We start from the raw sequence: 16,373 nt of genomic DNA, 5'->3' as shown, positions 1-16,373 counted from the left end.
CCAGTGGTTTGGGATGTAGGTGCTGAAGTCTAACTAACTCAACTTTCAGCTCTTCTGAATCACATGGGAAGGGCCATATCCTGCACCATCCTATTCATGTGAGTTGTTCCAAAGAGCTTAGTGGGGCAACTCATGAGAGTAGAGGCTTACAGGATTGGACCAAAGTATTTCCGAAACAGAGAAGAACATGATGCCTCTGGCTTTCTTTATGGCTCAGCATATCCTAAGCACCATCTATCTTAAGAAAATGGGATCTACAGAATCTAACCAAATTCTATTGAGGCAGAGTAACTGAGACAAAGTCAAGGGTGATAGCCAAGACTTTTCAGAGCCTGCATGTCTTTACATAAGGCAGAACACTGTAGATATGCTTTCAGAATAATAGGGCCCTAAACATTGCAATAATATAGTTGTTTAGAAAAAACTGGATTTGATGGATGACGTGGTTTGGACCACAAATTTCTGCTGATTGTTGTATGCTTGTAGGGACGTGTATAATAGATAGCAGAAAGGCCTCTTCATTTGTCCTTTGAGAGAGAAATTATATGGCTAACTAAGAAATCCACTATAATGGCACAAAAATATGCATTTTGATTTCACCAGCATATGTCAGTATTATTATACTTTTAATATACGCGAAGAAAAGTTAAACCTATATCAACGGACTTCGTATTTTCAGCACCAATTCCCACAGTTCTTAGTAGGCTGACCAGATAGCAAGTGTCAAAAATCGGGACAGGAGGTTGGGGGGTAATAGGTGCCTATGTGAGAAAAGACCCAAAAATCGGGATTGTCCCTATAAAATTGGGACATCTGGTCACCCTAGTTCTTACTCAGGCAAATCTGTTGATGGCATTTCTACCTCCCACATCCATTGATTTCAATGGGAGTTTTACCCAACTAAGGACTGCAGGGTTTAGGTCCAGTATGGGTTTTGGGTATTGTAACTGATGTTTGAAATATAAGGTCCAAGTTATATGAATAATTCCTTAACTCCCTTCTCTTTGTTGTTATAACAGACGAACCAAACTCCTGGAGTTCTCTCTCTGCCACCTCCCCAGGTCTGCCGGAAATAGCTATTTCCCTCGATGACATAATCTCACCATTATCTTCATCACATCTAGCCCCACTTTCTGACCCTTCTCACCAGATAAACCCAGAACCAAGATGGGATATCAAGAGGGAACATGATGTAAGAAAACCAAAGGAGCTTTCATCAAATGGCCACAAAAAGAAAAGGTTAGGAGAGCAAAGAGAAAGGTCAGCAAGTCCGAAAAAGGTAGACAGGACAAAGCATGAAGAGGCTTCTAGGAAAGGATACTCAGAAGGCAAAAAAAAGACCACTAGTGGCGGCAGGCCCACCTCTGAAAGTAAGGCAGTGGGACAGAGTGTTACAATGGAGTCTGGAGCAAGAGAGCATGTATGTGCCAGAATCAACGATGAATATCTTGGGAGATCCAAGAAGCCAGAAGGCAAGAAAGATGGATCTCTCAGTGTGAAAGAAGATCACAGATCTGGAAATACCTCTGAGAAGAAATCAGCTGCAGCTTCTGAACATGTCAAGCTTGATTTAGTTGGTGCTACAAAGACGTACAGTAGCAATAGCTGCAGCTCACATGGAAGTGATATAGACCAGAACAAGAGGGACCCTGATGGGAAACCCAGTGAGTTCCCCAGGAAGGGACATCTCCATTCCATTAACACACGCAGCATCAACAATACAGTTCGGAAGGCAACAGTCTCACCAGGCCCATGGAAAATTCCTGGCTCGGATAAGCTACCTAGTGTACTGAAGTCTGGCACTTCTGCCATGAGCAGATAAATAAGTGAACTGTTGCCCTCTAACTGTTTCACACTGATGCAGAACATACTTCTTAGCTTCTGTCTCACATTGATTTATTTTAATTTATTTTAACTATCACACATATACACAAAACACTGAAGAATGGAAACATTAATGTGTAATTCCATGACAATATGCACACTGTCTAATAAATTCAAGCAGCATATAGTCAACATGGAGATTTAAAACTGACCCTGAAGTCCCCAGTTCCATTTTAGGGACTTTGGCAGCTATGGAAGAAACCAAAACAAAATAAAGGACAATGTGTCAGAGAAGGACAGTGCAGTGTAGCTTTAGTATTTTTATTCCACTGCATGAAGGACTTGGATTTAGTTCAAACTTTATATCAAGGAACTGGAGCAAGTTAGAGCAATCACAGACTGGAACATCGCCTTAAATAACACTGCACGAAGCAAGCTGAAACTGAGAAAGAATATTTTAACTGAGCTAAGATGTTGTAAATATATTGTTCTCAACATATCTAGACAAGGGTTGAAGGGTTTCTTTGAAACTATACGCCCAGGACACGTCTCCACTGTTAACAATTTGGAATAGTCCACATGATCCCCAGCAGCATAGTTCACTTCATGTGTTGAGTTGGATGAGTTGGGGAATCTAATGGATTTGTTGGTGTGATAGCATTTCTACTGCCATTTTGTGAACAAATCATATTTCTGTACATTGGAAAGGAGTTAGGGTGCAGTTGTAGTTGCAAATTATCCTCAAAAACGATTTACCACAGGTTCCCCTAATATTACAAGTAGCACAGAAACCTCAGTTGGTCAAGCTCAAAACTGAGACTTACAGTTACAAGACCTTTATAATGACAGGATGATTCTTAAAAGAAAAAAAGCTGCAGTTTCCTTAATGAAAGGCCTTTCTTTCCCACAGAAAACAACAATTTTGCTTATCAACAGTGCTATATTTTGTATATCTATACAGACTTTAGTTAAGGCATCTTTAAGTTTTGGCAGATCAGATGCTTTTACTGCACACACTAACACAAATGAGACTTGTTTCCAAGATAAAAGTTCTTAGTTCATTATATTTTCATCAGAGACATTTTCTCTCTCTTTTATTTCCATTTTACTTGTTTCTCTGTCTCAAGTCCACCTTTCTGGGGAAGGATTCCGAATTCCATGGGTCACCATTCTGTCACCAGTAGGTTTCTTGTTTTGCCAAAAAGCTCTGGATAATAATACACACGCTGTTTAAAAAAAATTGATGCTATTTGCAGAAATAGACATCAGTACGCTAGCAAACTCCAATATTCATGTGCTCGGCTCAAGAGTCATATTGAGATCATCATTATCCAAACAGGTCAGCACATAATATATTTCTCAAACATTGCTCTCATTCTCCCCTTAGAAGTGTGTAGGCATGTTTCTTCCTATCAGATTATTTTAAAAGTCTCAAACAAAGGATTTTGCAGCTTTTAAAACTTTTTTTTTTTAAGAAAAACTCCATTTATCATATTTTAAAAAGCACAAATCCATGTAGCTGTTGACAATTTTTATTTAATTAAAAGAAAATCTTTATCCCCTGAACTAGAAATCCAATATAATTTGCCATTAATTTATTGAATTGGATTTTGGACAATGCTTTCATAGTGTAGATCCACGCCCCATATCTTATTTTCTATGTGTAAAGAAACAAATCATAAAACATGAAAAACAATTGAGATTATGCTTGCATAAACTCTAATTTGCACAGTTCACAGCTACTCCTTGTGCAGTAAATTGCTTTATGCGGCTGTAATCAATAACCTGTGAAGACAGCACATCATCTAAACCCCATTCCAAATAATATTTCTGTGTAGTGTTAGCTGTGAATTTACCCTGTACAGCTCGATCTCTATAAATATAATTCCATGTATTAATAGTCACAGAAAGGCTGTAAGTGAGCAACTATTTTTATGAAATGCACCACTATGGATAAATTAACTTTTACAGAAATCTTGTTTACTGTATGATAATCTAAACCACTGTCAAATAAAATATATATATCCAAAAAATCTTTTTTCAGCTGTACATATTGTGCATTAATTTTGAGTGGTTTTTAAGTGGGCTACCAAGAAATAAATGTTTGCATGCACTGGACTGGAAATAACACACAGTTTCATTATGCAAAAGATATTGCCATGTTGATTTCTGATTCAGAGGAAGAATACAATTTCTGAATTAAAATGCAGGCAGCCAGTACAGATACCAGAAAGAAAATGTATTTCGTATGTCTATATTTAGAAACAGCAAAAGCTCAGCAAACGCCCCTCCCCCTTAAAAAAAAACACCTGAACTCTCCCTTCCCCTTCCCCCCCAATCATGAGATACAGAGATGGTCAGCCCCACAGCACTGGAAGTCATCGTTTGTGCTTATCTAGTGTGAACAATTGGAATTTGGCAGTCTGAGCATTCTAAAGGTTTGCTCTCCAGAGTGGATTGTGGGGCATGATTTAAGTACCAAGTTACCTGATAGAAACAGTCTATCAGAATATATCAAGAAACGTCAGAGAGTAATTTTGTTGTATTGAATGGATTTAGGACACAAGAATGTACGTTATGGGGGCCTTCTCCTGCTCCCATTGAGCTGAATGGAAAAACTCCTGTTAAATTCCGTGGGCACAAGATTCGGCCAGGAGTATTATGTAATTTGCTAACTCGTGACACTTTAGAATCATGGACACTAATAACTAGAGTTGATGGGGAAACTGAGTTGATTCCTACAGATACGACATTTTGAAACAAAATGACAATTTTTGTTCCATTTTATCTTAAAATGTTGTTTCATGTAGATGTTTGGAATCTGGAAAATTTCAGTTTTCCATTTTCAGTATTTGGATTTTTGGCAGGGGCAGAACTCCCCTCCCCTCCTTGCCTTTGGACCCTTTTTTCCATTGGTAAAAGACAGAGGTCACTGTTTAGCAACTGTTTCCCAACTTTGTCTAACTGGAAAACAAGCAAACAAATGAGAACAAGTGGGCTTTTTTTCCACGTTCCCCACATTTTAAAAGTTTTTCTTACCTGTTCCATGGAGGGGTCGGGGGGAAAAAGGGGGAGGTCTAATAAAGGAGGGGAATACAGAAACCAAAAATGAAAACTTGATTTTTTTCAGGGGGGGGGTTTAAAAAAAATCAGAATTTTAAGTTGAAGCAAAACAAAAATTTTGTTTGTTTCAAATGGCCATTCAAAATTAAACAAAACTGTTTTGTTCTGAAATTTCCGGAAGGAAAAATCAGAATTTTTCATTTAAATTACAGTTTGCCTGGAAAAAAAATCTTTTCAATTAAACCTCATTTGTCAAAAGGAAAATTTTCCACATGAAAATTTCCCACCAGTTGTACTAATAACTTTGTTGTTTGTTACTGTTACAATACCTAGCAAAACAAATACACCATGGCTTTAGAACTCTGGATGTAAGTGGAACTCTCTATCATTCCCATGTCTAGATTGGTGAATAAGGGTGTGATTCAAATCCTACTGAAGTCAATGAGAATTCTTCCATTGACTTCAAAGCAGTTTGTAACAGATTCTAAATTTACAGGACTGAGTGTTTCCCTCACTTTTACATACTCATTGCATTTTCTGTTAGCAATGATACACAGCAAGATACGTTTCCCAAGGGGTTGTTTTACTTCCAGAGAAATTAGAATTCACCTGGTTTTTGGACTCCTCTTATAATACCACCTACATCATCATGTTATCACTCAGAAGCATATTGCCCTTAGTGTTGTTTTTGCTTACGCATCGTTTGATACCAATCTAGTAACACGGGAGATTGAATAGTTACACGGATTTTCCAAAATTGCAGCATGTAACATAATTGGCTGTACACTGAGAAACAGGTCCTTCACAGCAGAGCCTATTGTTATAGCCATGTGGCATGCATGTGATCAGGAAAAACAGATTTGGGGGGAGGATTTTGGCCAAATTAGCACTTTCTCCCTACAACTGTAACATTGCTGTGAGGAGCTTAGCAGCATGAGGCATATTCTGTTTGTCTCTTCACTTGATCAATGGCTGATATTTGGATGGACAGAGGAAGTCTTATTAAAATGCTAACTATGTTATTAAGGAGAAATGACCTAGGAGCAGGTTTAACTATTGTTTATACAGCGCTCAGAGTGTTTGTGGTGTTCAAGGTCTGATGTAATGAGCTGCAGACAGGCAGACGTTTTATACAGATCAGCTGGGCTTGGTAAGGTAACAGCTGCATCTGCTCACCAGTCATGCACCATTTCTCTGCCTGGTTCCACACCAATACAGATCTGACAGGGACAATGGAAGTTAGAGCCTGGGCTCTTGCTGGGCATGCCCTGGATGGGGCATTACAGGTTGGGTGTCACACGGACAAATAAGGAAACAAAGTGTTGGCCAGAGGCATTTACATTCAAACAAGCTTGATAGAAACCCAGAAAAATCCCTCAAGCTGCACAGTCTTTTCAGCTGATGTCTTTTCTTTTAGTGCTTGTGAATGGTGCTCAACAGATGGCCAGGGAGACTGACAGTCTCTGTTACTTACAGGACAAATACGTATGGGCAAAGGCACTGCAGGTTTCCCCACAATGTCCACCCCATTTCAATCCTGAACAGGAGGGGCCACCTGTAGAGGTGCGAGTCCCTTTAGTGCTGACTGTAGAAATGATTGGGCAATGTAAATATTTGTCCAATGGGAACTGGCCTGACACCAACTACCCAGCTCATAATACATAGGTCTAACCATGGCCCCTTTTCTCTTCTCGCATTCACCACTAAACCAATTGAATGTGCCATCTACACCATTGTCCTGAGTTCCTCTCTTTCAGCTCCAGCCTGAAGCCCATTCAGTCTGGTTTCATCGTCTCCATTCCACTGTGAAAGTTAAGAACTTTGCATCGGAAGCTGCCCCAAGTACTCACACCCTAGTAGCATTATTTGACTTCTCAATAATGGAACCATTATGTATTCACAGGGCTGAGATTAAATGCTCAGTTACCTTTATCATTAACACAGCTATAGAGTCCAGGGTTTTTTTTTTGTATACCAATACTCTTGTGTCTGGCTCATTTATTCATGTTTTACTTAGAAGTGTTCTTCTGACTTGGTCAGTTTTGTGAGACCTACTGGCTCTTCCATTGTCATGCACCAGCTGAGAAGGTGATGCTCCTGTAGTTATGTATTCGGCAGCCATGCTTTTTTGTCCATTGTTCCCTGCTATACATACCATAGGTAGGACTATAGTACTTACACAGAACTATCATCACCACACAAGTAGTGCTAGTTTGCCAAAGTAAATGCACTATTACCAAGGACTTCCTGGAAGTGAGTAATTATTCTGGATTTACATCAGTGCAGGAGATTGGAATTTGATCCAGTCCCCTGAGTAGTATCATTAAGTACTGCATCTACATTTGTTTTAATAAGCATCATGTACTATATATTTTATGAAGGTTGAGACCAAGTCTTTGAAGGTTGAGACCTTTGTCTTCACAGCTAGCCCTTTCCAGGTTACATTTCAGTTGGAAGTAGCAACCAATATAATAGTTCTTCATGCTACCAGTAACACCATATTGTGCTTATAGAACTTTTAATCTTCAACGCAATAAACTCCAACAAGACTCTGCTGAGTTAAGCTGGTATTATGATCCCCATTTTACAGATGGGGAAACTGAGGCTGGGAGGTTAAAGTTGCAAAGGGCCAGAGTGCGTCTGTGGCAGTGTCAGGATCAGAACTCATAATTTTGTGGTTTTCAATCCTGAGCGCAAGCCATAGCTCCCGCTAAGAAGTTGCCATTCCGTATTTAGGACTGCCTCATCTGCGGCTGTGGCCACCTATCTTCTCTGCCCCATTGCCCTCTACTCTGTACAATGAGCTAAATACAGTGAGCCAGCTGGACAATTAATTGCTACTCCCAAGGTTTGGACTGCACTCCAGATGCTGGACTGATGTCAAACAGTAGCACAGGTCAAGGATTTTTCCTGTGGTCTGCTCCCACAACCACTCCAAGCACAGAAGTCCCATGGATTCCATTGGGAATTCTATGCATGGAAGGCTTGCAGGGTCAGGCTTTTAGAATGGTCATAACTCCTGATAGTTTATTATCACTTCTTTCTAGGAACCATAGCCACGATTCACTGGCATCATGGTGCCTGCTCCAGTTTCCTGAAAGGTCAGTCAGATCTGAATGTGCAATGCTTTGAATTGGAAGAGGCGGGGGGGAAGAGGGGTTACTTACCTTGTACAGTAATTGGAGTTCTTTGAGATGCTCGACTCCTCTGGGTACGCCACTTCAGGTCTGCATGTGCCCTTGTGCCTCCAATCAGAGATTTTCAGCAGCCCCTGTTTTGGTCCACACATGCGCCCTAGCTATCCTCGTGCCCTTACTGAGAGTATATAGGGCTTCAACAGACAAAGCACCCTTGGTTCCTTCTACACCACGCAGATGAGCCTCTGAAGCAGCAGGCGGGGGCCGAGGAATGGCAGGTGCTGCTGGAGATCCCATAAGAACAAACATCTCAAAGAGCTCCAGTTACTGTACAAGGTAAGTAACCTCTCCTTCTTTTTCAAGTAATATCCCTGTGAGTTCTCCAGGGGACTCCCAATCAGTATTCTTCACAGGAGGAGGGGGCTTCAGAGTAGGATCTGAAACTGACTGCAGAACAGCAGACCCAAATGCAGCATTCACTCGGGATGCATGCACCAAAGCATAGTGTCTTGAGAATGTGTGGCTGGAAGCCAATGTGAGGGTGTTGCAGATTTCTGTGATATAGGTGCCCATCAGTAGGGCGACAGTGGTGGACTGAGAGCTGGTGGAATAATCTATTAACTTTTGCATTTCATGGGACATCAGCAGCTTCATAGCAGGAGAGGGTACAACTGGAAACCCATTTGGAAAATCTCTGGATGGGCACACGTGTGAATTTAACTCTGTCCACAAAGGGAACCACTCATTGAGGAGAAGCCTTCAAGGGTCTAGGTCTGTCCAAATAGAAAGTGAAGGCTCTCCTAATGTCCAAGGTGTGAAGGACAGCATCCCCCTTAGATCAATGAGATTTACAGTGAAAAAGAGGATGATGACTAGTCTGAAATACGAAAATCTGAGGTGCCTTTGGGTAAGAACTGGAAATGTGGTCAGAGGGATACTTCATCTTTAAAGAAAACAATAAAAAACCTGGCAGTGGTTTGGATTTAAGTAATTTGGACTTAAGTAATCGAATTTGTCAGAGTAAGAAAATGGTCTTCTGCTAGGTAAGCTCTAGCTGTTGTAGCATCTGGGATGGCCCCTAATAACTCTATTTGCTGACCAGATAAGAGAGAAAGGACCTCTTGGTGTTGAGCTGAAGTCCTAGCAAGCTGAATAGGGTTGTAGCTCTCTTGATGGCAACTTGGACCTCAATGTAAAAACATCCCTTCAGTAGCCAATTATTGAGGTAGGGGAAGACAAAACTGGGCAGCAACTACTGCCAGAACCTTTGGAAACACCATGGGTGCAGTAGAAAGCTGAAGAGAAACATTTGTATTGAAAGTGGACTTGACCAATGACAAATCATCAAGAAACAACTTGTGAGAATACATCAAGGGTTGCAAACCAATCCTTCGGATCTAGACATGGTATAATAGCTTCAAATGTTATCATCCTGAACTTCTGACAAATGTATTCAGCATCCTGAGATCTAGGGCTGGGTCTCCATCCATGCTTCTTTTTGGGAACCCTTTCCCTCTTTCATGGGGGGACCTGGTTCCATAGCTTCTATTTAGAGAAGGGACAGAGCTTCTTTCCTCAGCAGAGGTTTGTGAGGTGTGTCCCTGAAAAGGGACAGGACAGGAACATGGGAGAAGTGCATGGAATGGAAATGGATGGAGTAGCACAATGTTATAACGTCCAGAACCCCTTGTCAGAAGTAATCTGCTCCCATAAGGTATGAAAATGGGAGAGATGATCTCCAAAAGATGGAAAGCTGTGGGCAGGATAATGCAGGTTGAAATCCAAAAGGTGGGCATGTTCATGGGATCTCCAACCAAAATATCAAAATGAACACTGAGCTGATGAGGACAGTTGCATTGACACAGGTGGAGCAGCTGAAGTTTTCCACTTTTGCACCCTGCTTTTCTTTTTACGAGGGTCCAATGATCTGTAGTATGTAAATAATTGAGATGGGGAGGTCTTTGTGTCATCTGTGATCTACTAAATCTCCTCTTGTTTGCAGATGTATACATTCCAGGTGAGTGAAGGGTTGTCCTTAAATTTTTAAGAGAGTGCTAGGACTCATCTGTGGACTTACTAAACAGCTTGAGTCCATCAAATGAAAGGTCCTTGACCATGCCCTGAACCTCTCTTGGGATTCCCAAGTACTGAAACCAAGAGGCTCTGTGCATTACAAAAGACATAGAAATGGAACGATCTGCCCTGCCAGTTGTGCCAAGGAAAACTTGCACTGCTGTTCTCGCCAAGAGCTAATCTTCAACAATGATGGCCTGAGTCTGTTCCCTCTGCTTCTGGGGCTGATGTTCAACAAAAGAGTTAAATTTGTTATAGCAAGAAGTGCATGGTAACTAGCAATTCTGAATTGCAGAATGACAGATGCAACTGAAGAGGTCTACACATTCTGGTCCTTATCGTGTGGGGCAGTTTTTGAATGATGTTGCCTATTGTGTTTGTTCACTGTTTCCACAACCAAAGATTAGGCACTGAACCTCTAGATGAACCCTAGAGAGGGGGGTGGGCTTCATCCCAAGCTGCCAGCTTCATCCCAAGCTCCAGGCTAAGCTGCAACTTCAAAGCACTCTCTAGTGCTTCAGCATGAGCGCCACTAACCCAACCCAGGCTGAGAGGCTGGCTCCTGCAGGCTTGTAAGCATACCCAAAATGTCCCTTGAAGAGAAAGCTCCAGGGCACTCAGGGCAAGGTTGATCAAAACAACCTTGACTAGAAATGTTGGACTCCAAAGAGCTGTAGTTTCTATAGACTACAGGAGAGGCAACCAAAGGTCGAGTAGAAGATTGTCTGATATGTCCTGTGGGTAACGGGAAACCATTTGCTACAAGCAAGTGATGTGGTACTGAGAATCTTCTCACACTCAGTAAAGGAGATTCAGGTTCATCACCATAGACAAGCAGGTCTTTGGATCATTTGTATTCCTGCAGGACTGAGTGGACCTGCATAGAAGCCTGATGAGTCTGAGCAGTAGGAGCCTGGGGTACTGAGGACAGTGCAGAGTGCATTGGTACAGACTGACTGGTAGATCTGACTACCGTAGATATCTCTGAAGGTCAACGTCAGTAGTATTTTCAGCATCTCTGGAGTCCTTAACACCTCGATAATCCTCAGATGGTACCGAGGAATGCTTTGCTACTGAGCAATGGGTAGTAGAGGGTTTGGCTGTACTTATGGGTTTCGATGCAGATATACCCTTTATAGTGAAAAGAAAAGGAGTACTTGTGGCACCTGAGAGACTAATAAATTTATTTGAGCATAAGCTTTCGTGAGCTACAGCTCACTTCATCGGATGCATTCCTAATGGTTTGTAGAAAGTGGTGTTGGAGAGCTGCCTAGCAGCCTCTTGTTCATATTCTGACCTATTCATGGTGACGACAGCACCTCCTTTGTCAGCCTTATTGATTATGATGTCAGAGTTGTTTCTGAGACTGTGGATGGCATTGTGTTCTGCACGGCTGAGGTTATGGGGCAAGTGATGCTGCTTTTCCACAATTTCAGCCCATGCATGTCGGCAGAAGCACTCTATGTAGAAGTGCAGTCTGTTGTTTCGACCTTCAGGAGGGTCCAACCAGAATGCTTCTTTTTGTAGTCTTGGTAGGAAGGTCTCTTAGTATGTTGTTCAGAGGTGTGTTGGAAATATTCCTTCAGTCGGAGACGTCGAAAATAGGATTCTAGGTCACCATAGAACTGTATCTTGTTCATAGGGGTGAAGGGGCAGAAGGAGAGGCCCTGAGATAGGACAGATTCTTCTGCTGGGCTAAGAGTATAATTCGATAAATTAACAATATTGCTGGGTGGATTAAGGGAACCACTGTTGTGGCCCCTTGTGGCATGTAGTACTTTAGATAGTTTAGTGTCCTTTTTCTTTTGTAGAGAAGCAAAGTGTGTATTGTAAATGGCTTGTCTAGTTTTTGTAAAGTCCAGCCACGAGGAAGTTTGTGTGGAAGTGAGCTGTAGCTCATGAAAGCTTATGCTCAAATAAATTTGTTAGTCTTTAAGGTGCCACAAGTCCTCCTTTTCTTTTTGCGAATACAGACTAACACAACTGCTACTCTGAAACCTTTATAGTGAGACCACTTGGGCCTTCAGCAGCACCCTTCATGGGCATGAGGGCTCCAGTATGGCATGTTTCTTGTGGCCAAGTTAATTCAGAGGAGATTTAGGACTCCTTTTGCAAAAGATTGGGTGTATCACTCACAGATCTCTCTCACGATGATCTAGAAGGTAATTGAGTTGCAGAAGTCAAGGAGATACTGTGGTCACTTGAAGACATCTGCACGGAAGGGTCTCAAGGTGTGAATCTGATGCAGGTCAGAGAGAATGCTCCAACATTAGGAGACAAAGCTTTACCTCTCTCTCTCTCCTAGAACAGCTCTTGAGTCCTGTGCAAATCTTGGACTTGGATGGCACATGAGTATCTCCCGGACAGTGGATACACTGTGAACGGCTGTCACTAACTGCGGTGGAATCCCAGCAAGTAAAGCAACACGTAAATCCTGAGTATTTAAGCATATCACAAGGAAAAAAAGCTCCTTCAGGGAAAAAGAGGTCCCCTGAAAAAGGGGGTGTGGGAGGCAAAGCCTCCCAACACACACACACACAGAATAAAACTAAACTATTAAAAATAAAAAACAGTTAAACTAGTCTGTTAGGACCAGGTAAACTAAAGAATAAGTAAACAGAGAAACTGGTAGCTGGCTAAATAAGCTGGCACCACTGACTGCTCCATCTCAGGTCATAGGCAGTTGACATGGAACTGAGGTTGCTTCATGCATCACAGCCCTGTATACTGTTGGTATGGGGCACAAAGATAGCTGTGGCATATGTGTGGACGGAATATGCACTGCCGCTGAAAATTTCCGATCGAAGGAGCGTGGGCAACTGGCACACCCATAGGAACGTTACTTGAAGAAGAATGTGAACTTTAGGAGCACAAATATGTCACAATGCACCAAAGCAGCAAATAGGTACTAATATGCTGACAGATAGTTTGTGATGGTGCCATATATTTATATACTGTATTGGAAAATACTCTATGTCCTCAGAATATTATATTTGCATAATATGTACCTATGTTCTTCCCCTCTTCAGGCACCTCTGCTTTTCACTGTGATGTGTGTTAAAATGGACTCCTGACAACATTTCAGCAGTTTGCCACTATGGGTATGTTATAAAATGTTTATTTCTACCAGACCACATGTGGCCTCTCTTAGAAAAAATATCCTGGCCCTGAATCATTACAGATTTTTTTCCTTACATTATTTTTTGTGTGGATCCCATGAGCCCAAGCACTTGCTCTCTGGCTTTAATAGATGGAGTATCTTGCCAACTTTAATCACTTCAAAGCTTTTGGGCTGTTAATTTCCTTCATTTTTTAGTGAATGCTGCAGGTTCTAAATATTTGTGTCATTTTTTATTAGCATCATTATTTTATTTAGAAAAGCTTTTCTAAAAAGATTATTCCGATTATTTTAAAAACTAAGTCCAAGTTTCTCAAGGAAGTAGGGGCAGTGACCTTTCCATTCACGTCCCAGAGATTATGGGGAACACCAGCTGAGGGGGTCTCCTTTACTCCCTGGGAGATGTAGGTGCAACTGCACTTATACTCCACTGCCCACCTGGCATCAGAGTTACACATAGGGGTAATAAGAAGGCGCTTGGCTGGCCTTCCCAAGACATGAAGAAGAGGATCTATATACACCCAGCCAGCATTGACAGAACCAATAGATAAACTGCTGCACAAGTGTAAGAAACCATGACAATCGGCACAAACAGGCCAGTTCTGCCCCCACTAAAGTCAACAGGTGTTTTGTCACTGACTTCTATATGAGCAGAATCAAGCCTGAAATACTGCCAGATGGAAATCTGATTGGTTGTCTACCATGAATACTAATATATGATCGCATTTGTCATGGGTTAACAATATGCTTTGGCACATCACAAAGACATTCTCCATTCAGAAGGGAACACAAGTAACTAATTAAATATAAAACCCTTCATAAAAACAATGAGGAATTCTTTAAACCTCTTCTGGCAAGCAAGAGCAATGCCTGGATAGCTACACCACAGCTGAATCTCTCTAGTGCCTTGATGTTATGAGTTCAAAAAGGCCTGTTAGGGTCACAAACATAGGTGACAGCCAGTGTTCCTTGTAAATGGCTGCGCTGCAATCGTCTATATAATACGCAGGTCAGAAACTATGCTGCTCAAATATCCTCTCTGCAGCCCTGGGCCACTTAAAACCCTGCTCTGCTCGCCCCATCCTATGACAGGGCACGTGTGACCCCATCTCCTCGCTGCGGCGGGTGGAAATGCTTCCCACGCTGGGGTCAGCATGAGGAGGTGGTGGCTCTGGGTCGCCCCTGTCATAAATATAAAGGGAAGGGTAAACCCCTTTGAAATCCCTCCTGGCCAGGGGAAAGCTCCTCTCACCTGTAAAGGGTTAAGAAGCTAAAGGTAACCTCGCTGGCACCTGACCAAAATGACCAATGAGGAGACAAGATACTTTCAAAAGCTGGGAGGAGGGAGAGAAACAAAGGGTCTGTGTGTCTGTCTGTATGCTGGGTCTTGGCAGGTGATAGACCAGGAATGGAGTCTTAGAACTTTTAGTAAGTAATCTAGCTAGGTATGTGTTAGATTATGATTTCTTTAAATGGCTGAGAAAAGAATTGTGCTGAATAGAATAATTATTTCTATCTGTGCATCTTTTTTGTAACTTAAGGTTTTGCCTAGAGGGGTTCTCTATGTTTTTGAATCTAATTACCCTGTAAGATATCTACCATCCTGATTTTACAGGGGGGATTTCTTTATTTCTATTTACTTCTATTTTTTATTAAAAGTCTTCTTGTAAAAAACTGAATGCTTTTTCATTGTTCTCAGATCCAAGGGTTTGGGTCTGTGGTCACCTATGCAAATTGGTGAGGCTTTTTATCCAACATTTCCCGGGAAAGGGGGGGTGCAAGTGTTGGGAGGATTGTTCATTGTTCTTAAGATCCAAGGGTCTGGGGCTGTAGTCACCTAGGCAAATTGGTGAGGCTTTTTACCAAACCTTGTCCAGGAAGTGGGGTGCAGGGTTTTGAGAAGTATTTTTGGGGGAAGGACGCGTCCAAACAGCTCTTCCCCAGTAACCAGTATTAGTTTGGTGGTGGTAGCGGCCAGTCCAAGGACAACGGGTGGAATATTTTGTACCTTGGGGAAGTTTTGACCTAAGCTGGTAAAGATTAGCTTAGGAGGTTTTTCATGCAGGTCCCCACATCTGTACCCTAGAGTTCAGAGTTGGGGAGGAACCTTGACAGCCCCATGTGCAGGAGCTCAGGGGAGGGGCCCGGCTGGACACTGCAGTGTTGGCTGGGTCAGTGGAAGCTGCAGAGTTGCAGCCTGATGGGGCCAAAGCACCAACAGCCCACCCCCGACAATTGCTTTCAAAGGACATGGGGATTGCTGCTGCTGAGAGGCAACGCAGGGGGGAGCTGCAGCCATGGCCCCTTCAGCAGCCTGGCAGAGGTGTGATCTGACACCCACCCCCATCCCTGCACAGAATCCTGGCCAGGCTCCTCATTCTGCAAATGGCAGGGACAGGGTCTACAGGGACTAGTGTCTGAGACTAGTGAGGAGCAACCCTGGAGCAGCATGCCTCCCCCTGCACGTCCCTGACCTCCCCACCACACACACACACCCTTCACACCTCTGACCAGTACCCTCCCACACACCTCTTACTTGACACATACACACACCCTATACCCCCAACCCACACCAGCCCCTCCACACACACATCCCTACTCACCCCCGCACGAACATATACCCCTAAATGCTCCTTACTCCCTCCCCACTCCTCACTCCATACACGCCCTCTACACACACACACACACCCCTTGCTACCCCACCCCAACATCCTTCATCCTCCACACAACCCCTCACACACACACACACACGCCACTGGTCTGTGGGGGGGGGGGGTTTACAACCTTGCCCCATATACACAATCCCCTCACACACACCCCCCCAACACACACAGGTAAGATTGATTGCCCAAGGACAAAAAAGTAATGGTCAGTGGAATTCATAGCCTGCTCAGTACAAAGAACAATTAGGAGGAACATTGGTGACAACTGTTATCACATTGCAATATATCCATTCTCAGAACAATATAATAAAATAATAATAATATTTCATGACATGCTGAGTGTCCTTAGTGGGGTTAAAAGAGGATTTATTTTCCTCAACCAAAAGATGGCAGAAGGGATTGAACTGCTGATGACTCTGAGAGTAGTCCCCATTCACCACACATAGGTGGACTGTATAGTACATGCTCCACTTGCATAATCGGCTGCAATTTATA

At 42.5% G+C, this 16,373-nt stretch overlaps 1 protein-coding gene across 15 annotated transcripts in view; it reads left to right on the top strand.

The window, feature by feature from the left end:
* The window catches only part of MAGI2 (membrane associated guanylate kinase, WW and PDZ domain containing 2), a 1,181,180-nt gene extending 1,177,350 nt beyond the window's left edge, over nucleotides 1-3,830 (top strand). For 11 of the 15 annotated variants that reach the window (XM_073328600.2, XM_073328598.2, XM_073328606.2 and 8 more), the window contains one exon: nucleotides 1,020-3,830. In XM_073328600.2, the coding sequence (XP_073184701.1) occupies nucleotides 1,020-1,822 (803 nt within the window). In that variant the 3' untranslated portion in view covers nucleotides 1,823-3,830. The remainder of the gene's footprint in view (nucleotides 1-1,019) is intronic. The other 4 variants (XM_073328614.2, XM_073328616.2, XM_073328618.2 and 1 more) reach the window with 2 other exon arrangements.
* Nucleotides 3,831-16,373: the final 12,543 nt, after the last annotated feature.

Source organism: Lepidochelys kempii, chromosome 1 (assembly GCF_965140285.1).
Source record: "Lepidochelys kempii isolate rLepKem1 chromosome 1, rLepKem1.hap1, whole genome shotgun sequence".
Classification (NCBI taxonomy): Eukaryota; Metazoa; Chordata; order Testudines; family Cheloniidae; genus Lepidochelys; species Lepidochelys kempii.
Note: the sequence above shows the minus strand (reverse complement) of the source record. Positions and strands in the feature narration are given on the sequence as shown.